We start from the raw sequence: 25,372 nt of genomic DNA, 5'->3' as shown, positions 1-25,372 counted from the left end.
CGAAATCCCCTTTTCATACAAACGTAGACCTCATTTTCCCCTCTGGATATTAACATTATTTAAAATATTTTGACACGATTTGTTGTATATCAACCATAGCTATGCCCCTATTTTGATTTTTTTCTAATTTTCAACTATTATAGGAGTTACTTACAATCATTTAAAATTTTGTATGAAATCAAATTTTCCCTCCTATTTTTATAATATTATATTAGTATTCATAAGTATTAGTCGTGTCATAGTTTATTTATTTTAACAGTAACTTCGAAGTATTTTTTAATTTCATTAGTGCGCTACATAACAACGATTTTACATACAATTATTTGCTACTTTTATTGTTTTATGTATTCAGAATACCGCCCTCAAAACAGCTCTTTTCATGTGCTGCCGGCTCGAGTATTTAAATGACTTATATTTTTCTGACGCGACAGATTTAAAAAAAAATATGAGATAGAAAATGTGCCTTAAAAATGTCTCAGATTACTGGAAAAAAATTGTTTTGTTTGAAAATTCTATTACAAAATGATCCGCAAAATTCTTTGTATGAAAAATCGAATTTCTTTAAAGTTCTCCATACAAAACGCCAATTTCATAGGTAATGACCTAATAATACAAAATTCGAAATAATACAAACGTACGGCAGAGCTATGTTTAATATACATCAAATCATGTAAAAATATTTGCCAAAATATCAATTTCCAAAGAGGAAAATGGGGACTACGTTTGTATGGAGAATCGGCCGTCCTCTATCCTCTTAAAAATAAAAGAAGTCTCCCAAAATTTCCGTACCTTTTTCCTTACGCACGTCATATTGTTGTGTACTGACCTTGCTAGTTGACCAATTGTATGAAAACCGCGCCTAGCGTAGGAAGTGTGGCATCGTGAAACCAGTGCTCTAGATACATCCGTCGACGACATCCGGGTGGCGCGCGCGGGCGGCGGAAGCGGACGCGGGGGCGGTAGCGGGTCAACGTTCTGGGAAACGTTTTTCTCGACATTTATAATAATTATTGATTTGCAGCTACATTTTAATAAGACTTTATGTGCAGTACCATCAGATATATCGGAGCGGCTGAGGTCCAAAAATATCTTAACACGCATCATAGCGCCTTGTCTAAGCAAGTTCCTTCTGTGCAAGACATTTCACTGGCTTGCACAGAAGGAAGTGAGAGAAATATACGTAAAATTTTCAAAGAAATTTGACATGTTGACATTTCCACACTTTAATTGTCATTGCAGAGTTAACTTGGTCCGACTCTAGCTTTAAGTGTGTCTATAAAATGTACTTATTTAATAAACATCAGGTAGATACCAATATGTCGGCGTCCGATCATAGAATCAAACAGATATGATTACAATAAAATTCATAAGCATATTGTGACGTGAAAATCATTGTCAACCAAGGCTCCTATTTCTATACGTCATAATTTATTATATTAATTGAGTATAATTTTAAATGACACTCCGAGTAAAACTAGTTTATTCATTGAAAATTCAACAGCAAAAGAGACGGATTCCAACTGCAGCTTATACAAGGTGCCCGTGAGCATTGCGAGACATTTTAACTAAGCATTCCTGGTAATATTTGGAAACTAAAATGTCGTATAAAATTTTCTGGATTAGGCCTAGTTTCAGAGATAATTAAATGTTTTTCGAAATCATTCTTTCGCCACAAGTCGGTACACAACACATTTTTGACTGCGGTATTGCCACTTTGAGGTCTAGTCTAGTCTGGACATACCTATTGATTGACATCGAAAAATTAAAAAAATGTATTCGAGAGGCTACCCCCAAATTAAAAAATAATACTTTTTATTTAATTTAGGTTATGTGTTTATCAATAAAAATTACGTTTTATGTACAGGAGTGTTCAAAAAATTAAAAAAAAAAAATACAAAAAAATATTTTTTTTGTCGAATTTCACAAAAAGTCATATAGCATTTTTTGCTTCTGTTGCCATCAGGAATGCACCGTTAAAATCTCTGGCAATGCTCTCGGGCACCTTGTATAACTTCACAGAATGAATAACTGGTTTGAATGAATGATCGAATGATGTCACTTTTAATGTCGATCACATTACTAATTATTTGCAAGCGTACATAGGCTACGGAGACTGCTTACCATCAGGCGGGCCGTATGCTTGTTTGCTACCGCCGTAGTATTAAAAAAAAATAAGTTACAAGTTTTATAAAACGAAAATAATAATTAACGTCATCAAAGCCCCTAGTGTAAATTTATTCGATAGCGTGACGTGACGTACGCGTTTGCTTTAAGTCTCATTTTGTATGGGATTTAGACACAGCGCGCCAAGCGGGACATTTTGGAAACTCAAAATCCCATACAAAATGAGTCCCTGCCCAAACACGTTTCGCTATCGAATAAATGTACACTAGGGGTACTGAATTATTTAATTCAGACAACACTAACAGCAAGTGACATCATACGACATAGTTACCTATAAGAAATTATGACGATAAAACTTATATGGGCTGCCTGCCCCGCTACCGCTCATGCGACGGGCCATTGGAGAGCTGCACATGTGTGTCAGGTGACTCACTTCTCAGGCAGCCACACACACACACACATACAATCACAACAATCGTACGTAGCGCTACTGAGTTCCATTTTCTCACTATTATAATTTTATGACTTATAGTGGTGCCCTAATTTCTGTATGTACCGTAAAATGTGTACTTTGCTGCCCACTGGGTAATGAGGGTTACCTTTTGTGCTCCCTGGTTGGCGCCACTGTAGATGTATGAGTAGGTGCAGAAAAAGGTGCGTTTATGTGGCGCTATGCCGTCTTTAATGTAACTTACAAGCACAAATGTTGTATCTCACATTTTTTTTTATTATATTTATATTAATACAACCCGTCAGCTTGAACATGTTATGCTCGCTTAAAAGTCTTTACTTACGGTGGCGTCGTTGATCGGGTCGCCACTTTCCCGAATGAAGGTTGAGGGAGGCGATGGCTGAGATACACGTCATACTCGTGAACGGGTGCTGTTTGTGGAGACCGGTCTGTTTAAGCTTACATGGGGTACAGGTTATGTTAAAGTATGTAACTTTACTTTTGAGTGACATTAACGTGAGACACTTCATTCGGTTCTTGTCTGTTTTAATTTTTTTGTCTTTTAATTATTTATATAAGAATTCAAGCCTTGGCGACCCTCTACATCTCTAAGGATAATTTAATATATATTTTTATATTTTATCTCTGACACGTAGAGACTTATACATCTCTAAAGAATTTTAGTATTTTATGGTTTTATTTTTTTATCATAGTTTTTTTTTTGTGTAATTTGACATTTAGAGACAGTATACATCTCTAATAAAGTATTTATTATTTCATAGATTCGATATTTGTAATTGTTTTTTTTTTTAATTTATTGTTTGTAAAAATGGACATGTAAAAGTGCCCCTGTGGCCTATTTGCTGAATAAATGTTTGATATTTGATATTTGACAGATCCCTAAATTCTGATAAGTCTAGTATACTACGTCTAATATATATTAAATAGATAAAAATATAAGTAACATATAGACTACCGAGCTTGCATATTATAGGAGCTTCGTCTGCCAACAAACCACTCTGTGGTTTGGCAGAAGTATATTGTAAATATTTTTTTTTACTTACGCTCTATACGGATACGGTAGCGTGCGACTTACAATCCGGAGATCTAGGGTTCAAACCCCGGCTCGTATGGTCACGTCTGAAAATATCGATACGGACAAAGTGCCAAAAATATGTATACACTACCCTAATATAATGGGTCGTGTACCTATACATATTTTTGGCACTTCGATTGTGTCGATGTTTTCAGACGTGACTGTACCAATGAGTTTTTCGGAACTTATGTACAAAATATCATTTGATATTTACCAGTTGCTTTTCGGCAGTTGCAAATACATATACTTACATATACATACATACATATATATATGAAATCAGATGAACAACGTTAAGATTTACCTTAACCTTATTGACCTTATTGCGGGACTTACTGCCTTACACACCGCGTAATAGTCAATTTGTGTAACAATGTCCTATTATTTTTTTTTCTACCTATAAGTTGTGTGTCACCTAAACTTAACGGTACCTAGTATAAAATCATGATCATCACGGCATAAAGTAGCAAAACCAGGGCGCAATCAGTGAAGTCAACAAGCGGCTCCTTAGGGTCACCGTACAGTACCCTTACCATGAGTTTTTACGCGGCCTTAAGAGGCTGTCAACACCCAATGTCCTTGAAATTGATGTTACTTAAACAGTTTTTTAAGAAAGACTATTTGTTTTAGTCAAGTAAGAAAAATATATGTTCATATTAATTATATTTCAAAGACCGTGGTTGTACTCGATACATGATTGAATGAAATCGGCTCGATAGAAAATAATTGCAAAGATTGGTCTTAAAATCACAATTAAACGGTTTTATGTCTTTATTGTTTTGACTTATGGGTCTGCAATTAAAATCACAATTTCAAATCATTTATATCTAAACCGCTATTGAGTAAAATATTACACTAATAATCCACTTTTTTTTATTTATATATTTTTCTTATTGCAATCATGTTGTATACTTTCCTCTTAGTATAATGCCTGAGTGGACGCCCGAAGCGGAGCGTTCGGCGGGGCGTGCAGCGTGGCGTCGGGCTCACGAGTGATGCGAGCAGCGTGCACTAAGGCCGCTCCTATATGTTTGCATTTGTTTAACATGCACGCCGCACGCCGCTCCGCTGTACGCCCAACTCCAGCGTCCACTCAGACCTTACACTAAGGCCTGAGTGGACGCTCGCAGCGGTGCGTTCAGCGGGGCGTGTAGCGTGGCGTCGGGCGTGCACTAAGCCCGCTCCTATACGTTTGCATTTGTTTAACATGCACGCCGCACGCCCCGCTGCACGCCCAACTCGAGCGTCCACTCAGGCCTTACACTTAAACGCTAGCAGCTGCGTCAACTTAAACGCAATGTATCTCGTTGAACATGTCAGTACGAGGGAAATGCATTGTGAGATTTGTGAGTTAGTTTACGCAGTTATTCGCTAGCTGTCAGTGTCAATCTCGTGGTAAGGATACAGTTCATGAGGCAGAGTTTGTGCCTGCCAATTTTCAAATTTGGTTATTGTCGATTTAGATCAAACATGGTTTCCAGTGTCTAATCGCTATAATAAACATACTCCTCTATAATAAACATTCAGGAACATTGAATTTACATAGTAAAGTAGGATGTAAGTCAAATTAGTATTGTTTTCAATCTGACTCCACAACACAGGCATAGCCTAGTGTGGCAGTCATATCATAGGTTAAGGAAATCTTGTAAACATTTTTGGTAAATAAACTATTTTTTTATTTTATTTTTATAAAGTAAATCCTGCTGTTTGCGTTTTTTTTGCGTTGCATTGCAATTCCGTAGTATTTCTTATTTTGTGTGTTACTATTACGTTTGTATTAGACATCAACCATTTTTAAACTGTTCTCCCTTCCATGGTATTTCACCTGTCCAATTTCTTAGTAGAATGTTTATTTGCATCTCACATTTTGCTTAATGAGAGACTGAGACGCAATGCACATTGGACAAAGAAATTGGACAGGTTGAATAGCCACCCAAGCTGCTAAGCACCCACGCTCACACCTACTTAAAAGTATTGTTATAGACGCACGCACACAAACACAAAAAAGTCTTACTGGCCTGAATCAGCTATGAATCGTTTGTCTTTATCTGTCATTTTGACTTAAGTATTTGTGAGAAAGGGATAAAACATAATTTAACTAAATCAGGGGTAATAAAGGGGGTAAACATTTGCCGTATTTGTGTCCAAAAGACTAGTAAAATTGATTTTTAGATCTCAATGGGTGCTCTAGGCAAGGGCGCGCTTTTCAAGCCTTTGATGTTTAGAGACGCCTACTGACGCGTGCGGCGACAACCCAATATCATCCTTCGTGCTTTCCGTTAAGGTTCACAATGACACACCGCGTACAATAGTTAGTTTAGTGGCTATTAAAAAAAAATAAAGGGTTAATAGGTATTTGTTTTTAAGAGCTAAGAAAAGTCAAGGACGCCCTAGAGGTTGGGTTATAGATATTTAAAAAAGTGCCGGAGAAGACTGGATACAGAAAGCTCGTTCAAGGTCAACTTGGAAACTGATGGATGAGGCCTTTACCCGACAGGGGCCTTAGGGCTTGTGCACAAATCACGTGAGGTTTTTTCGGCTAGTTTTTGACCCCCCCTCCCCCTTGGTGATATTTGGCGAGGTTCTTGGCGAACCCCCCCCCACATAACCTCACTTGTATTTTTTTTATTTCGATTATTTTAAGATAAATAGTATTGTACAGAGTAAATCTTGTTTAGACTCGCTATGTTGAAGTCCAGTCGCTATGTTGGTATGCCATGGTTGTGTTGTTGTCAAGTGAAGATTTATGTTTAACAAAACCGAGAAAAAGTATGTGGTAAATATTTTTTCTTAGTATCGTTTACGATAGAAAAATACACGTGAGGTTTTCTTATACCCCCCCTCCCCCAACGTGATCTGTCGTGATTTTTTCGTGACCCCCCTCCCCCTATCGAATCTCGCGTGATTTGCGCACAAGCCCTTAATTACCTTTTATGAGATTGCTAGGTATTTATTTCCATTTATTATGTATTAGTTAAGGTAGATTAAGGATAAAAATAAACTATATAAGCTTATTAATTAATTAATTAACTTATTTTTATCGTCCTAGAATGACGGATTATGAGAAGATAAAGGCGGAGTGCCAGCAGCGCGGGCAGCTGTGGGAGGACCCCGACTTCCCCGCCGCGCAGGCTTCCGTGTTCTACCACCAGACCCCGCCCTTCCACTTCGTGTGGAAGAGGGCCAAGGTAAGCGAGAAATACTGGAAAAAGCGGGAGCTATGCTTAAAAGACGGACTCTCTAAACACACTTAAAATAGGAGATCATTTGACTTACGGCCTTTGGACTCGCGTAGGGCGCGCGCCTCTCTTATGGCTCCTCTACATGATGGCCCAGCACTGGACCAGCGAGATGGCTATGCCATGGTTGTGGGTCCTCTACACGATGGCCTAGCGCTGGACCAGCGAGATGGCCATGTGACGGTTGAAAGCACGCACTATGGAATTGGCCACGTCTAGATGCTTCGCACCGACACCGTGGCCATCTCATCGCCATCCCGACACGCCATAAGCCATCCGACACCACTACCCTCTCTACACGCTGGCCCATCATAGTGGGCCAGTATGATGGTAGATGAGCCACTAAACGCTCCGGGCCTTCGTTCTTCCCACGCGGAGCTCGGCCTTCGCAGAGCTGAACGCTTTGTCCTCTAGCCTTTTGCGCTCTGCCTCGCTTATTAAAACTCTTTATCTTAGTAAAATGCTTAAAAACAACTCGATTCATGGCTTAAATTAACTAAGTCTCGCTAAAACTCACTTAGGGAGAGTATTTTGACCTTCGGCCTTTGGACTTGCGTAGATAGCGCGCCTGTAAAGGATGCTCCGGGCTTTCGGTCTTACGCAGAGCTTGACTCTCCCGGACCTTATGGTATTTGAGTCACGCTCTAAAAATACTAGAAAAGCGTTTTATTCATGCTCACAATACTCGAAAATATATCTTTCGAATCATGCTCCAAAAAGTAAGTAACACATCAAAAATTCTCAAAATTGAGCTCGACTCACACTCAAAAGTCTGAACTAGTCTGAGGTCTTTTAAGCGCAGAATTATATGATCATTGTCAAGAGGGCGCTGTTATTTGACAATTTATTTTAGTATAAAAAATTTAGTTGCAATGAAATTCCGCAATATATTACTGGACAGGCTTTAAAATCCGATATCAGTAAACATCACCCAGAAAACTTCTTTACTTTAAGATGACTGATTTTAGTTTTTATTTGAGAAAAAAAATGTATATTAAGATTATTTTTTTGGGACGTCTCGTTATAGCGATAGTTAATGGAGGAATCAAACATATAATACACACAAAAAAAAATATTAAGAGAGAGACACTTTCAAAAAATTACTAGGTACATAATTACTAGTAAAATCAAATTTATATTAATTACACTACTGACTTACTACGTTTTATTGTGTGTAATGTAAACAAATGCAAATTTAATTTATGCAATAAGAAACTGGCGCACAGCATAAAGTAATTATTACTCGTACTAATTACTTCCTGAAATAACTTTGTTTTTACCTTGATATCTATAATTCACACTTCCACCTGCAGCCCAAATAACTCTTCAAAATCCTTCCTTATTGGATTTTTTTATTTATACCTATATTCCCCACCCTGATTGGGCCAGCGTGGGGACTATAGCCTAACCCCCTTATTCATAAACGTCTAATAATCGTTTGTCCCTTTCCATCATACCAATACGTCGGAAAGGGACAAACGATTATTAGCGGCTTGTTAACTTTAGTAGACGTTTATGAATAAGGGGGTACTTCTCGCGCATGAGAGGAAGCCTGTGCCTAAGAGGGACGTTAATTGATGAGCCATTTAGGGATCACTTTACATTGGACATTTCATACCGTCAGTATTAACAGGCAAAGTACCTGGGCGACCGAGCTTTGCTCGGTTATAACTATTTATTGTAATATGGTGGTGTATAGGTGATAATCTTAACTACATTTTTTTACTAAATTAAACTTGTCTAAAACAATAAAAATTAAAAAATTATATATAAAATTCAACATATAAAAAAAAAACAAAAGTTAGTCACCGGGCGAGATTCGAACCCGTAACACTCGTTTAGCAGTCCGCGTCTTAACCCGCTGGACCAGACGGACAGTGGCTGGCAACACGAAATTAGCGACCATATTCTGCGTCGAAAGAAAAACGCATGAAAACTCGAAAACACGCGTTTTCCCAAACATAAGACTAATCTAGATCGATTGTTTACCCCCGAAAACCCCCATATATCAAATTTCAGCAAAATCGTTAGAGCCGTTTCCGAGATCCCGGAAATATATATATATATATATATATATATACAAGAATTGCTCGTTTAAAGGTATAAGATAAGCTTGAACCCTAAATGGATCAACAAATTAAAGTTCGCGACTGTACAACAAAAACTAGAACCAGACAAAAATCTATGTCAAATTTCAGGTTCAGTACCCCTAGTGTAAATAAATTCGATTTTGAAACGTGGCGTACGCGTTTGCGTTTAGTCTCATTTTGTATTGGATTTAGAAAGAGCGCGCCAAGCGGGACGTTTTGGAAACTCAAAATCCTATACAAAATGAAACTTAACGCAAACGCGTTCGTCACGTTATGATGTCGATAAAATTTACACTAGGGGTACAGAACGTCGTTTTAAAATCAGGGCTATGGAGTGTGGAATTAAAAGGAATTAAATCACTTATGGCAGAACTTACGGAAGGTGGAGGTAAGGAAATAAATCTCCATGTACCAAAAAGTGTCATCAAATAACCTTAAATAGGTGGCGCTACAATACCTAGAATACTTGAACAAAAAAATCAAATCATAGACAGCGCACTTCACTCCGTCAATAGCGCCTAGGTTCTTAGCTACTCTAGCGTTACTCTGGAGAGATTTGGAACTATTATTTATAGCTGACAGCTGGACACTTTTGCAACAGTTCTACCATAAGAGATGTCACTCCTCTTAATTCCACACTTCTACCACTAGCACTAGCTAGTTCTTCATAGCAGAACTGTTGCAAAAGAGTCCAGCTGTCAGCTAGACACTTGTAGTGTAGTTCCAAATGTCTCCAGAGTAGCGCTAGAGTAGCCAAGAACCTAGGCGTTATTGACGGAGTGAAGTGCGCTGTCTATGATTTAATTTTTTTCAAGTATTCTAGGTATTGTAGCGCCACCTATTAAAGGTTGTTTGATGACACTTTTTGGTACATGGAGATTCCATTCCTTACCTCCACCTTCCATAATCAGGGCTATAACCGAGAAAATCGAAGTTCGTTAATTGCGGGCATTTTTCTCTGTCACTCTAATTAGGTCTTAGTGAGAGTAAAAGAGAAAGGTCCCCGCAATTTGAGAATTTCGGTTTTCGCGGTACGCCCCCAGACCGTAGGCGTAATATGGCGGCGCGGCGGCTAAGTTCGTGTGACGTAAACTAAAGTCACTTGGCTAAAGACCCATTTTAAGTGTAAAGTAGACTCACCCACTCTCTAACATATGACGCCACCGGCCAAGGCCTTGAAACTATGAATGAAGTGTTTACATATACATACTAAAACACGTAACCGACCGTGAACCTTAAGTCTTTTCGATAAGGTTCAATTTTGAGTAACTCTGTGGACGACGTTGTTGATACTTTCGTTGACACCGTTTACTGTTTTTTTTTTTAAATGGACGGCAAAGTCAACTTTACAAGTTAAAAAATAGATCTAGTAGTGCGCAGTTTATGGTCAGTCAATAATTAAAAAGTTAAAAATATTGCAGTCTCGATTTCGTAATAACTTCGAGTTCCAAACTCTTTGCGATTTTCGAGGCGCTGTATGTTTCTTCAAAATAAAATAATCCAAAAAACCAAAACATAGCGGCACTTCTTATTTGAAAAAATCACTACTCTAGGTTAAAAATCCAGGGAGGAATCAGTCGAGAGCGTTTGTATGGAAAAATAGCAACTAGGAAATTCCCTTAAAAGTTAAAATAGCCATATCCAATGAAGGCATAAGGGCATTAAGGTCTTAGCACACTATTACAACTCAACAGCCACTCGACTCAAAATTAAATATTGAAATTAAAGCCTTATCTTGTATGTCCTACAGTACAAGTTTAACATTTAGGTAACTGTCGGGTGGTCTACGCGTCGTCCACTCGTCGTCCACTAAGCTGAACCAAAAGTGAGTTGAGTTGGTGTGGAATTGATATAGTGTGCGAAGACCTTTAAACAGCCAAACAGATGATTAGTACTTATTATTATGTTTTTCCTACTCCTCTACTGTTATTTGTCATTTATGCATTCATTAACACGAATATAAGAACATACATAAAAGGTTTCAAGAAAAGTCTACATTGTCTATTCCTCATAACAGCTCTTGTGCTTTTAATCGCTATAACGTTACTGCGATTAATGGCTACCAACCTAACAAAATCAAAACGAATACAGTTTTAAACTAAGTGCATTGCTGCCAACTTACAAAATATTCATTTGGTTACATAGTAAAAACAGTCACTTCATAAGTCAGAAACACGCATGTGACACCCGTAATATAGCAACACCCATAGACTACGAAGACCGCTTAGCGTTGCTTATTAGTCTCCGTAGGCTACGGTGGCCAAAATCGAGAAAAAACTGTCCAAAAATTTAATTTAGCAAGTAGCAAGTACCAGGGCCTCATGAGTTACGAGAAGGTGTCGCTGACCGGCCGGCCGCGGCCCGGGGCGGGCCGGGCGCGGAACAAGGTATGCTCGCGCGTCTTGGCTATATACTTTTGCTTTGTTTACCTAAATTAAGATTTATTATTGTTGACTCGTAGGAAAAATATTGTATGCAATGTTGTTTAAGTAGGTCAAAAAATGCTCGTGGCGTATTCCTTTACAATGTTCGCCTACGCCTTCGGCTCCGGCTCACACAACTCACGCCACTCGCCTTTTTTGACCCTTCTTATACAACTGTTGCATAAATACTATTAGCTGCCTCAATTAGGTTGGAGTATTATCAGCAGAAAAATTCACTTCTATAATATCTTCCATTTATTAATAACATTTTTAACACGCTTTTATTAGGTCGACCTGTATGTAACTATGTAATGGAATCTAAGGTAACTAATTTAACCATCTTCCAAGGATCGTAGCGTCATGAAAATTGGCAGTTGTATGTAGTTCTGATGACAATACAATAATATGGTACTGTCGAACTGATCTGATGATGGACCCGGAAGATATGAACTGGAACTTCATGATGGAACATCGTATCATAGCTGTGTTTGGATTTGTTAGAAAAGTCTTGTAATGAACTTCGACCACGATTAGGTTTCAAGGTCTGATGATGAAGCCGGAAGATAGGCACTGGCATTCCATGATGGAATATCGTATCATAGTCGTGTTTGCACTTGTGAGAAAGTTCACTTAATGGACTTTGAACACGATCAGGTTTCAAGGTTAAAAAGCGTGTTTTTCTAGTGTTTTTTAAAGTATTAATTTATTTAAGAAAAAAAACAGTAGATATAGATAGCAGTCTTTTTTAAACACAAGTTCTATTTAATAAATAGGTTAGAAAAAAATGTGCATTGAAAACCTGCTTGACAAACATGCGAAGAGAACAAATTACCAAACGTGAACTATGCGTCGTTGAAGAGTTCCGTTCTGTACATCATCAGCAGTTCCACTTCTACAAATGTAAATGCTTGATTTGTTGATGAAAATACTAAGATCACTATATATATATGTCTTTAACATTTGAGGAGTTCCCTCGATCCCTCATGGATCTCATCATCAGAACTGAGTTTGGACAAAAACGGGACCAATCTGTATATATATATATACATGCATATTCAATCAAAAAAATAATTTTCATAATCGGTTATGAAGTAACAAACATAAAAAAAAAACATACTACCGAATTGAGAACCTCCTCCTTTTCAAATCATGAAATAGTTAAAAATAAATAACGTGAGATTTAAATTTCTGGAAAGAGTTTATTTTTAATAAAATTGATATTCGACTATCAGTTGTTTTCGTGCACCATTTTTGAGAAAATCACTATATATATATATGTATGTCGGCTCATTAAACCAATAGAAATGATAAGTTCGTTAGGTTGCTTCAGCATACCGAAGGGCAAATTGCCCAGAAATAGGATATCAGTTTTTTCATACTCTTTTAATCCTGCAAGCTGTCTACCTTTGACGTTTAGCTGGAGATTTTGATACGCCCATCAATTAAAAAAATACCTTATATTTATTTTAGATTAAGATCTTAGATTTGGATAAGATAAGAGGGTTAAACAAATTTACCTCCGAGTGAAAAACTAAATTTTTCACCACACCATCGCGAGGAATATACTAACTATGAAATACCAAAAAAACTAAACCAAAGTCAAATACAAATGAACGTAATAAAAATATACCATTCGAAATCATCTTTTAAATGTCAATTCTACCAGCTAACATAAGGTTGTCTACCCTACCCTAAGGTAGGTGGTGCTACCCTAATGTTGTCTGGAAGAGATCGCTTACAGCGATAAGACCGCCTGTTGCTACCTTTCTTTACATTGTAAATCTATTTTTTTATTTTTATTTGTCTTCTTTGTGGTGCAATAAAGAATATTTACTTACTTACTTATAAGGAAACAACTCAAAATTTGCATCTGATTACTTTGCCCCACATGTGGATAAAATGCAACTTTCTCATTCGTTGTCAACAATCAAGAGGGCTTGCAAGTTGGTGTGGTAAAAAAATTACACGTTTCACGATTTGCCTAGGAATTTCACGATCTGCCCGATTTTTCGATCGGTCGCTGACATACCAGATCAAGTGTGTAGCTGTTGATGTTGGTGTTTGTACGAACGTCGCTAATGTATTTATTTTGAACTTTAACTCCATTAGAATAAGGCGTAAACGACATACAATACACAGGCACAAAAAAGCTATCAATCAATAAAATATTCTAATATAATCGACATTAAAAACAATGTTGTACATCTGTCGTAGTGAATGCTACCTTACATCACTAGATTTAGGGTCGTTATTTGGAACGGACATTTTAATATATTAAGTTGGTCAACTTTCACCTGCTTTAACGTGCCCTGATTGTTAACAACTGTGGTCCGTAAGAAAATCGGCTGTCGTTTTATTCTAGAAGCCATTGATTTAGTTTAATTAACTAGACTTACGATCAGCCAAAAAATGTCCCCACAAAAGTAATGCTCGAACGGGTTGGGCACGACTTTTGCTGCCAGTCTCGTTTCGGCCGTCGTCGACAACTGTCAAATATGACGAAATTATCTGTAAAAAATGCTGTTAATAGCGAAACAACGAGAAAAAGCTCGCTAAGGTCGTGGTTCAATTTTGGAATCTTTCGCTTGCTCGGGTATCAATATCAATTAATATTGATGCTAATGCACGAGTGATCAAACAACAACTTTGCCCCCTTGTAAAACAAATAATTATTGTTAATCTACACACAATTGCCTAATTATAAAAAAAATCAAGTAATTCAATATATAATACCCATAAATACCTTCGTTGACAAAATGTGTTTTTAGCTGCATATTGTTTATAATTTCAACAAACTTTGCTTCTGTATTAGCTAAAGGAGAATATTTAGAAGATACGTTTGATGGAAACGTTTTGTCTAAGTTCAATGATATTAGTTTAGTTTTTAATGACACTTTACTAAAAATATTCCTAACTTTCAGTGTATTTTTGGGCCGATATTTTATTAAGCTGTGCCACCTAAAAGTTGTCTAGAACAGATCGCTTTGTAGCGATAAGACCGATCTATGCAGCTAGTCAAATGTTCGAACTAAGATTTAAATTTGCCGTATCAGAGTTCAGTTAGAAATCAACCAACTCCGATAGACCATTTCACCTAAAACAAAATTCTCTAAACCCAACATAACTTGGTATCTACATACCTTACTGTGCTACCAAATAAAAGTTCTCTTTAGACTGGTCCTTTTCTATGACCACAAGCCCGCTGCTATTCCACCGTATTACATTCCTAATTCAAAAACAGCACAAGTACTAAGTAAGTCAAGGCTTTTAAGTCTTTACTCTTCCACATTCAAAACTTTAATTCTAAAACATCTTATGTGCATATAAATATGATGTATGTACGCCTTTTTATTTCTAAGTTCGTTTTAACGGTACTGCACGGCAGCGGCGTGCAAAGATTGCATACACGACTAAGTTAACAGATCGTTGGAAAATGAACTTTGGGATGATGGAATACAGTTAAATATTGCTTGCGCGAATGTTCATTTCTTTTGCGTAAAAACGTAAGGTCAAGTTCATAATGCCTAGTTTTGATTGGACAGTAATCGTGGTGAATTGATAAAATGTTGTATATTTAGCTGATGGTATTTCTTTTTTAATTACTTTAAAGACTAAAGCTTACAGATAAAATCTCGACAGGAAAATTGTAAACTAATTCCCATAGAGCAGCATTTACCAAACTGGTAGCGACCGGGACCCATTGGTGGGTCGCGAGCGAATATTGAGTGGGCCCTGAAACATAAGGCGTTCCATCCGATCGGACTATCTGAGCGTAACCAATACTACTTATGTAACTATCCCTTGGAGTGGTAGGCCGTCGACTCCCGACCGATTACGTCATTTAAATTTGAAAATTGAAATAGAACCAAAATTCCAACAACTCAAAAATGGCATATGCCACTTGAAGAGCTATTTATTAGATTTAAAATATATTTAAAAAAACCGGCCAAGAGCACGTCGGGCCATGCTCAGAGTAGGGTTCCGTAGTTACTTTTCCGTCACAATAAGCTTAAATGGAGCTTAAAGTATAGTAGATTGTTAACCAAGGGATGAACTGTGGATGTACGTCTTTTTACTATGAAGGGGAAACTTTTTGTAATAACTCAAAAACAGCTAAACTGATCATGTCCGCTATAGTTTTCATATAATCTCTTTCTTAAGCTCTACTTCCACGATTTTTTTCATATTTTTGGACCTATGGTTCAAAAGTTAGAGGGGGGGACACATTTTTTTTTCGGAACGATTATCTCCGAACATATTCTATCTGTTTGTGTACTTTTAATGTGTATATGTGTGTAAATTAATTAATTTAACCAAATTATAGTTCGTATCTATAGCTAGTTATTAACGGCGGCCATATTTAGCATAGACTACATAAGCGTTTTTTAAAGACATATTTTATGGTTATTTTTAAAACAGGCTTCCAAAAGCGTCTGTCGAGTCGTTAACTTCGTCGTGTGCAAAAGTCACTTTAGATAAATCTACGTTTTAGTATAAGCAAAGATACATTGATTGAATAAGATGTGTAAAGTCTAAGACAATTTCGTGCTTCGAATTTGACATTTTTTTTTTTTATACTACGTCGGTGGCAAACAAGCATACGGCCTGCCTGATGGTAAGCAGTATCCGTAGCCTATGTACGCCTGCAACTCCAGAGGAGTTACATGCGCGTTGCCGACCCTAACTCCCTCCCACCCTCGTTGAGCTCTGGCAACCTTACTCATCGGCAGGAACACAACACTATGAGTAGGGTCTAGTGTTATTTGGCTGCGATTTTCTGTAAGGTGGAGGTACTTCCCCAGTTGGGCTCTGCTCTAGATCTGGAATGACATCCGCTGTGCTGTGCCCTACCACACAAAGCGAGATGACATTCACATTGCCCATACTTCTCTTGTGGACGTAGTTTAAGGACATACCCGGGTCCAAATGACTAGATGGCACTGTACGAGAGTACAGCTCCATTCATTTTGCGGTAATTCTGATTGCCAGAAGGGTCCAATTTCTTTTCGTTGTCTTGTTTTTTGACCCCAACAAATATGATGAAGTGGAGCTTTTTGGAGTGGTGATTGAATTTTGTTTTTAATTTTTCTAATTTAAAATATAATCTACAGTTGGAAAGACATATAATAGCACTCGACTTTTTTATTTATTTGATAGAAGACATAGATACAAGCGTTAAAGAGTGGTCTAAATCAGAAACAAGACAGAAATAAGTTCGGCCCAAAAAATTAACGTTTGAAAATTCAGTTCATTTATTTTCTCAAAAGAAATTTAACATTTCACTTAAATAGAGAAAATACAAGATAATACAAAATATGAGTGAGCATGCCGGTAATTAAAAAATTAAAACAACTAATAACTAAAACTAGAACATGTCATTTACGAGCATTACATGTAAAAATAGGCACACGATGGCGGACTTAGGGTGCCTTTCGACCAGAGATGTGCTCCAGCTGCAGCTACGTTTCAAATGTATGAAAACATAGCATAGCACATCTCTGGTCGAAAGGCACCCTTATTGAGGCAATGCACCGCACCGAGACCGTCAAGAATACAGCGATCACCGGATTAGCGAAGATCCGGATTATCGAGGCTATACTTTACATACATCGAGAGGTTGACGACCGGTCTTGCCTAGTGGAGTGACCCTGCTTATGAAGCCGATGGTCCCAGGTTCAAATCCTGATAAGGGCATTTATTCGTGTGATGAGCACGGATATTTGTTCCTGAGTCATGGGTGTTTTCTATCGTCGTCTAAGTACCCTCAACACAAGCATTATTGAACTTACTGTGGGACTTGGTCAATTTGTGTAATAATGTCCTATAATATTTATTTATTTTAAAGGTGACTGTGTGTTTCACTTCTAGAATTGCTACGTGTCCTCAAGGTTGACTAGCACCTACGCTCAGACTATAACAGCCCGATTTGTCTACGTTTGAGTGAAAATAGTGTTCTACTGCGTACATTTTTCATACAATCGTATAAAGGGTAGGTAATTTAGGCTTTAATGATCACACTTTCATAAGGATTTATAAAAAATCGGCCAAGAGCATATCGGGCCATGCTCAGAGTAGGGTTCCGTAGTTACTCTTCCGTCACAATAAGCTAAACTGGAGCTTGAAGTATAGTAGATTATGAACCAAAGGATGAACTGAGGATGTACGTCTTTTTACTATGAAGGGGAAACTTTTTGCTATAACTCAAAAACAGCTAAACTGATCATGTCCGCTATAGTTTTCATTTAATGTCTTTATTAAGCTCTACTTCCACGATTTTTTTTATATTTTTTTGACCTATGGTTCAAAAGTTAGAGGGGGGGACACATGTTTTATTTCTTTCGGAGCGATTATCTCCGAATATATTCACTTTGTCAAAACATGTTTGTTGAAGACCCCTATTAGTTTTGAAAGACCTTTCAAACGATATCCCACACTGTAGGGTTGAAGCAAAAAAAAATCTTATTTTTCCATATAAAATAATTCAACAAGCAATGTACTACTTTGTTTTAACTCCAAACGTCACATTTAATGACGCGACGCAACGTTTAATCACAACTGTCAGAGGTGAGCTCAACGAGGGTGGGCGGGCTTAGGGTCGGCAACGCGCATGTAACTCCTCTGGAGTTGCAGGCGTACATAGGCTACGGATACTGCTTATTACTATTACTTAATACACACTGTATAACCTCGTTAGACCTGATGTCCTTTTAAAAGGACTAATTTAAAATTAATAGAAAAAAAAGAAAGAAAGTGGAGTAGAACCGGGATGTTAGGGGAAAAGTTATATAGACGCCATAGTTTTGGAAAATTCTACTTAATTTTCTAGGCCATGTTTAATTAAAACCCATTTATTAACTGAGTACACTATTTTGGCTGTCACATGTAGAAAAAAAAACAACTTTTAAATCGTTATTTTGTACGGTTTTACCCCATGCCTTGTCCAAAAGGTTTTGTCCCTTAGTAAAAATAGCAACCGAACTTGCCGAGTTCTGTATGCTCTGTAGAGCCTTCATGGGCCCATTTTTGTGCAATTGATACATTGTTTTTCCGTGTATTGTACAAAAAATACGGTTTTATCCCGTCCGGTTTTGTCCCAACTAAACGCACTAAAGCAGTGGGGCGACACTAATCCTTTCGGGCATTCTCAGATCGGCACAGCAATCTCAGAAATTATTCGGGTTTATACATATTTATATATTATGTATATCTTTGTCTAAGTACCCACAACACAAGCCTTATGTAGCTTACTATGGGACTTAGTCAATATGTGTAATAATAAATATCCTTAAATATTTATTGATTGTTATTTACGCCATGCATCTCATAAGTTTAATCTAAAGCGTGACGTAGACAAAGAGACTTACTTTCGTATTTATTAAATTAACATAAGTAAGGATAGTATATAAGTGTGTCACTTGCAAGAACCGTTTATCCTCAAGGTGAACTTGCCCCCACGCTTCACTCTCTTCGATCAGCTGCCGCACTAACAGCAACTCTTTTAGGGCCTCTTGCGTGTTTCACGGTTAACGAACCAACTTGCAGTTCACCGTATATACAGGGTTAAACTGAGGTGGCAGTTTATCACTTGACACTATACCCAAGTCAAGTCAAATTTTTATTGCGTATCACAAATCACATTAGATTAGAGCTGCCATCCGTCCGGGTTTTCCCGGATTTGTCCTAGTTTGGAGGCCGTCCGGGGAAAACCCGGACACTTTTCATGTAAGGAAGCACATTAAAACTAACATGTAAAATTAAAGGTCTTGTTTTTTACAAATATTATTTTCGGACTCGTCCGGGGAAAAAATGCGATTTACGCCAAATGTCCGGGTTTTTTTGAATCTTTGTCCGGGTTTGGCGAAATTCGAGATGGCAGCCCTACATTAGATGGAACAGAAGGTGTAGAAGTAGAAGTGACGCCATGCAGGGGCACAGCAATTTAAGAGGACTAAATCTACTTTAAACAATTATTATTATTATCGTATGGCTTTATCCTCGTTGTAGGCATTTTACATTATAGTTTTTATATCATAAATCTATATCTAAGTTTAATAGCCAATCCCTGGCACCCGCTGTATGCTCATAGAGTTCTTCAACTCTTCCAGCATACCGTCTCCGAGGACACTCCTCTACTATATGCGCAATTGTTTGGTCCGGCGCACCGCAGTCGCAACCAGGCGAGGTCTTGTAGCCCCACCTGTGCAGAGTATGATTACATCGGCCAACTCCCGTCCTGATGCGGTTGAGAGACACAAAGATCTTCCGTTGCTCATTGAATCCTGGTGGCTCTTTAGTTGGATCCAGGACAGCGTTGCCTAAGCTCTGTGCATCCCATTGGTCTTTCCATTCTGTGGAAACACTGTACGTTTCAGGACCCTGAAACTTGCGGTTAGACCAGAATGGTCTGCGAGATGGCAGCCTCATATTAGGGAGATTGTCTAACGTTCTCCTTATGGGGAGCGACGGTTTTTGTGCTTTCACCCACTCTCTGGAGGAGGCGTAAGTTCTTCTTAATTCTGGTGGCGCAATGTGGGACAATACCGGCAGCCATTGAAAAGGTGTGGGCATTAGATTACCAGTTATTGTACGCATAACTCTATTGAGGTGTACGTCGATTTTGCTCGTATGCGCGCACATACGAGCAAAAACTTTAAACAATAAGAAACCAATAACCTAAACATTGCAATTAAATACATGAGTTTTAGCATAAACCATTAGTATTAGCATCAATCATTAGTATTCTCTTCAAAGTATTCACTTAGGGAATAATAGCATTTATTTATTAGAAATATTTTTAATAGTTTAGTGAATGTAGTAGTCTTTTCCTGATTTTTTATAGAGTTATGTAACTTATTATATATCTTAATAATCATGTATACCCGTCACTTTTGCGCTTACATGCGTCTTAGAACGTGACAGGCATGGTGACAAATGATAACGCCGACCACCTTAGCCCTTCTGTATTGTATGAACGGTTAAGAGGAGGTTAAGAGGTAACATTAGTGGTCATTTTTGACGACCGGTTTGGCCTAGTGGGTAGTGACCCTGCCTACGAAGCTGATGGTCCCGGGTTCAAATCTTGGTAAGAGCATGTATTTGTGCGATGAGCATGGATATTTGTTCCTGAGTCATGGGTGTTTTCTATGTATTTATTGATATTTATATATTATATATATCGTTGTCTAAGTACCCTCAACACAAGCCTTATTGAGCTTACTGTGGGACTTAGTCAATTTGTGTAATAATGTCCTATAATATTTTTTATTTATTTTTCCATACAAATATTCTCGACATTTTCGGCTCTGGATTTTGGCCCTAGATGAATATATTTTTTTAGGGTTCCTACCCAAAGGGTAAAACGGGAACCTACTACTAAAACTCTGCTGTCCGTCCGTCTGTTGACGGTCACCACCACTCATGAATTGAAATTTTCACAGATGATGTTGTTGTAAACTGTTGCCGCTATAACAACAAATACTAAAAAGTACATAACCCTCGGTGGGCGAGTATTCGATTAAAGCTGTTAGCCAGCGTGAGTTTTTCCGACTTCATTAGCAAAAATAGTCATATTTCAACATACGCCTTAACCTTTCTCAAGAATCACTCTATTTATAGGCGAAAACCGCATGAAACTCCGTTCAGTACTGTACCGCTAGTGTAAATAAATTCGATTTCCAAACGTGACGTACGCGTTTGCGTTTAGTCTCATTTTGTATTGGATTTCGAAAGAGCGCGCCAAGCGGGACGTTTTGGAACCTCAAAATCCTATACAAAATGAGACTTAACGCAAACGCGTTCGTCACGTTATGATGTCGATCAAAGTTACACTAGGGGTACAGGTCATTGAAATTATTACAATGTTTACTTACTTCTCGCCAAAAAATTGCTTCTTGCTCAATAGTTGTGACAAAATACGCCAGTTGCAACCGCCGTGTGGCGCTGTCATCGTGCACAAGAATAAATAATAGTACTACTGTACAGAAAAGAAACTTCCTACATAACCGAAGTTTGACAGCGATTCAGGGACGAATCATGCTGTCCCTTTCTTATGTATGGTACTATCCCTTTCGGCTATTTAGGATTGTCATTAAGTCATTATCTTATCTGAGGTCGTACACGCAAAGGGACGCCAAGTTGTGCCAACCCTAATAATTGCTCGGAGCAATGCTGAACCGAACGAAGCCGAGAATATCCGAAAGGAACAGTTTCGCCCCTTGGCACGGTACCATCTCGGAATGCAATACAACGGGCCAGGTGTAAGAATGACTCCTACACACCTGTTTAACTGGGGAGCTAAATGTCAACCAACATAAATTAACATGGCGGCTTTTTCGACTCGCCAACACTGTCAGTACCCCTAGTGTAAATATTTTCGACAGCGAAACGTGACGTACGCGTTTGCGTTAAGTGTCATTTTGTATGAGATTTTTGACTTTCCAAAACGTCCCGCTTGGCGCGCTGTTCAAAAACCCATACAAAATGAGACTAAACGCAAACGCGTACGTCACGTTTCAAAATCGAATTTATTTACACCAGGGCTACAGGTCATGACGTGCCCTCCATGTGTCTAGTATCATTTGTAGTAAAATCATAAAGAAATAAATATTAGGGAACATCTTACACAGACCGACTTAGCCCCAAACTAAGCACTATGGGTACTAGGCATAGAGGCGACGATACATACATACATACTTTACATACTTATGTCAAAGAGAATTGATTGTAATAAAGAGGTAAAGTTTAAGAAAAAAACATTATTTTGACATCAAAAACAGATGGCGCTGTACTACGCCATTTTTTTGGTCACTGAATTGGCAAACGTCAACTCACGTATGGAGCTGTACAGCGTCATCTCGTTTACCTGCCAAATTCGTAATACGAAATTGTCTAAGATTTTACGCATCTTACTCGATCAATGTATGTTTGCTTATATACATACGGTTCGTGTTGGAGTGTCTGCCATCTCGTGACCTGAATCGAAAGCGAAAACAATTCACACTTCTAAGTAGGAGCTGCTCCTACACTAAGATCTGCCATCTAGTGGATTAAATCTAAAATGTTTTTTGTTACAGGAAATATATACCGACCCGACTTTCGTGAGAGACAACTGCGATATATTTGACGTAGTACCAGGAAAATTAGGTAATTCTTTAATTTATTACACACGAACGCACTACTTTAAAACCGCTTCCATAAAATCCAAGTTACACTCACATGTTAAAACGACATACCCTCAAAACGGAGCGTAAGCGTAATATTTGTAATACGCGCGTAGAACGAGAGCGCTACAAGCACGTACAAGTTCAAACAAGTCCGCACACGAAGCGTCGTCCTAGCGTAGCGTATGAGATTTATGTCGTCATTACGACTGGCGTAGCGTAATACAGGCGTAAAAATCAAAACTATTGGTCGGACATAATCAACCAATAAAAAATCTTCTTCATCTGACGCGAAATTAAGATCGTCGATACATCCACCGAAGACATCTGACGCCAGCGACTCCATGATTTCAACTAATGAGATTACACTTATAAAACAATTACGCTTACGCTGACGCTCCGTGTGTTGAGGGCCTTACGTTACATGAAACTGGTTCACGTGATACAGAATTATCCTTGAATAACCAACATACATACAGGTTGCGCAAACTAGTTAGGCAATATGCCAATAGATGGCGCTGTAAACAATTAAGCTTAATATACTTCTGGTCTAAATTCTTTGGTGTTTATAGGTACATATATATAGATTATTACTTATTAGTATTCAATTTTAACAAAAAAATTGTGGTAACTACTTCTACCACAAAGTTTGGTGAAAAACTACTCAGTTGTTACCATTAGTTAGTGGGTACAGCATGTTAACATGTTACTGACGTTATCGTTTGTCCACAGGCGATAAGTGGCTGGTGTCGTGTCTATCAGTCCTGTTTCTGAGCAAAGGGTTGCTCTACAGAGTTGTGCCAGCCGACCAGCGGGTGGACGCTGGATACGCCGGCATCTTCAGGTCAGACTTTATGTCCTGTCCACGATAAGTGGCTGGTGTCGTGTCTATCAGTCCTGTTTCTGAGCAAAGGGCTGCTCTACAGAGTTGTGCCAGCCGACCAGCGGGTGGACGCCGGATACGCCGGCATCTTCAGGTCAGAAATTATATCCCTTGTCCACTATAAGTGGCTGGTGTTCTATCTATCAGTCCTGTTTCTGAGCAAGAGGCTGCTCTATAGATTTGTGCGGGCTGACCAACGAGTGGACGCCGTATACACCGGCATCTTCAGGTCAGACTTTATGTCCTGTCCACGATAAGCGGCTGGTGTCATGTCTCTATCAGTCCTGTTTCTGAGCAAGAGGCTGCTCTATAGATTTGTGCCGGCGACCAGCGAGTGGACGCCGGATACGCCGGCATCTTCAGGTCAGAAATTATATCCCTTGTCCACTATAAGTGGCTGGTGTTCTATCTATCAGTCCTGTTTCTGAGCAAGAGGCTGCTCTATAGATTTGTGCGGGCTGACCAACGAGTGGACGCCGTATACACCGGCATCTTCAGGTCAGACTTTATGTCCTGTCCACGATAAGCGGCTGGTGTCATGTCTCTATCAGTCCTGTTTCTGAGCAAGAGGCTGCTCTATAGATTTGTGCGGGCTGACCAACGAGTGGACGCCGTATACACCGGCATCTTCAGGTCAGACCTTATGTCTCGCCCACTATAAGTGGCTGGTGTCGTGTCTATCAGTCCTGTTTCTGAGCAAGACGCTGCTCTATAGATTTGTGCCGGTCGACCAGCGAGTGGACGGCGTATACGCCGGCATCTTTAGGTCTGACTTTATGTCCTGTCCACGATAAGTGGCTGGTGTCGTGACTATTAGTCCTGTTTCTGAGCAAAGGGCTGCTCTACAGAGTTGTGCCAGCCGACCAGCGGGTGGACGCCGTATACACCGGCATCTTCAGGTCAGACTTTATGTCCTGTCCACGATAAGTGGCTGGTGTCGTGTCTATCAGTCCTGTTTCTGAGCAAGAGGCTGCTCTATAGATTTGTGCCGGTCGACCAGCGAGTGGACGCCGTATACGCTAGCATCTTTAGGTCTGACTTTATGTCCTGTCCACGATAAGTGGCTGGTGTCGTGTCTATCAGTCCTGTTTCTGAGCAAGAGGCTGCTCTATAGATTTGTGCCGGTCGACCAGCGAGTGGACGCCGTATACGCTAGCATCTTCAGGTCAGACCTTGTCTTGTCCACTATAAGTGGCTGGTGTCGTGTCTATCAGTCCTGTTTCTGAGCAAAGGGTTGCTCTACAGAGTTGTGCCAGCCGACCAGCGGGTGGACGCCGGATACGCCGGCATCTTCAGGTCAGAAATTATATCCCTTGTCCACTATAAGTGGCTGGTGTTCTATCTATCAGTCCTGTTTCTGAGCAAGAGGCTGCTCTATAGATTTGTGCGGGCTGACCAACGAGTGGACGCCGTATACACCGGCATCTTCAGGTCAGACTTTATGTCCTGTCCACGATAAGTGGCTGGTGTCGTGTCTATCAGTCCTGTTTCTGAGCAAGAGGCTGCTCTATAGATTTGTGCGGGCTGACCAACGAGTGGACGCCGTATACACCGGCATCTTCAGGTCAGACTTTATGTCCTGTCCACGATAAGCGGCTGGTGTCATGTCTCTATCAGTCCTGTCTCTGAGCAAGAGGCTGCTCTATAGATTTGTGCCGGCGACCAGCGGGTGGACGCCGGATACGCCGGCATCTTCAGGTCAGACTTTATGTCCTGTCCACGATAAGTGGCTGGTGTCGTGTCTATCAGTCCTGTTTCTGAGCAAGAGGCTGCTCTATAGATTTGTGCCGGTCGACCAGCGAGTGGACGCCGTATACGCTAGCATCTTCAGGTCAGACCTTGTCTTGTCCACTATAAGTGGCTGGTGTCCTGTCTATCAGTCCTGTTTCTGAGTAAAGGGCTACTCT

At 39.2% G+C, this 25,372-nt stretch overlaps 1 protein-coding gene across 1 annotated transcript in view; it reads left to right on the top strand.

Moving 5' to 3' along the window:
- The window catches only part of LOC133526711 (calpain-C), a 53,297-nt gene that overhangs the window by 10,656 nt on the left and 17,269 nt on the right, over positions 1–25,372 (top strand). The window contains 3 exon segments of the mRNA XM_061863435.1: positions 6,721–6,859; positions 22,496–22,565; positions 23,315–23,426. Coding sequence (XP_061719419.1) covers positions 6,722–6,859; positions 22,496–22,565; positions 23,315–23,426 — 320 coding nt within the window. The 5' untranslated portion in view covers position 6,721.

Source organism: Cydia pomonella, chromosome 1, assembly GCF_033807575.1.
Source record: "Cydia pomonella isolate Wapato2018A chromosome 1, ilCydPomo1, whole genome shotgun sequence".
NCBI classification, from domain to species: domain Eukaryota; kingdom Metazoa; phylum Arthropoda; class Insecta; order Lepidoptera; family Tortricidae; genus Cydia; species Cydia pomonella.
Note: the sequence above shows the minus strand (reverse complement) of the source record. Positions and strands in the feature narration are given on the sequence as shown.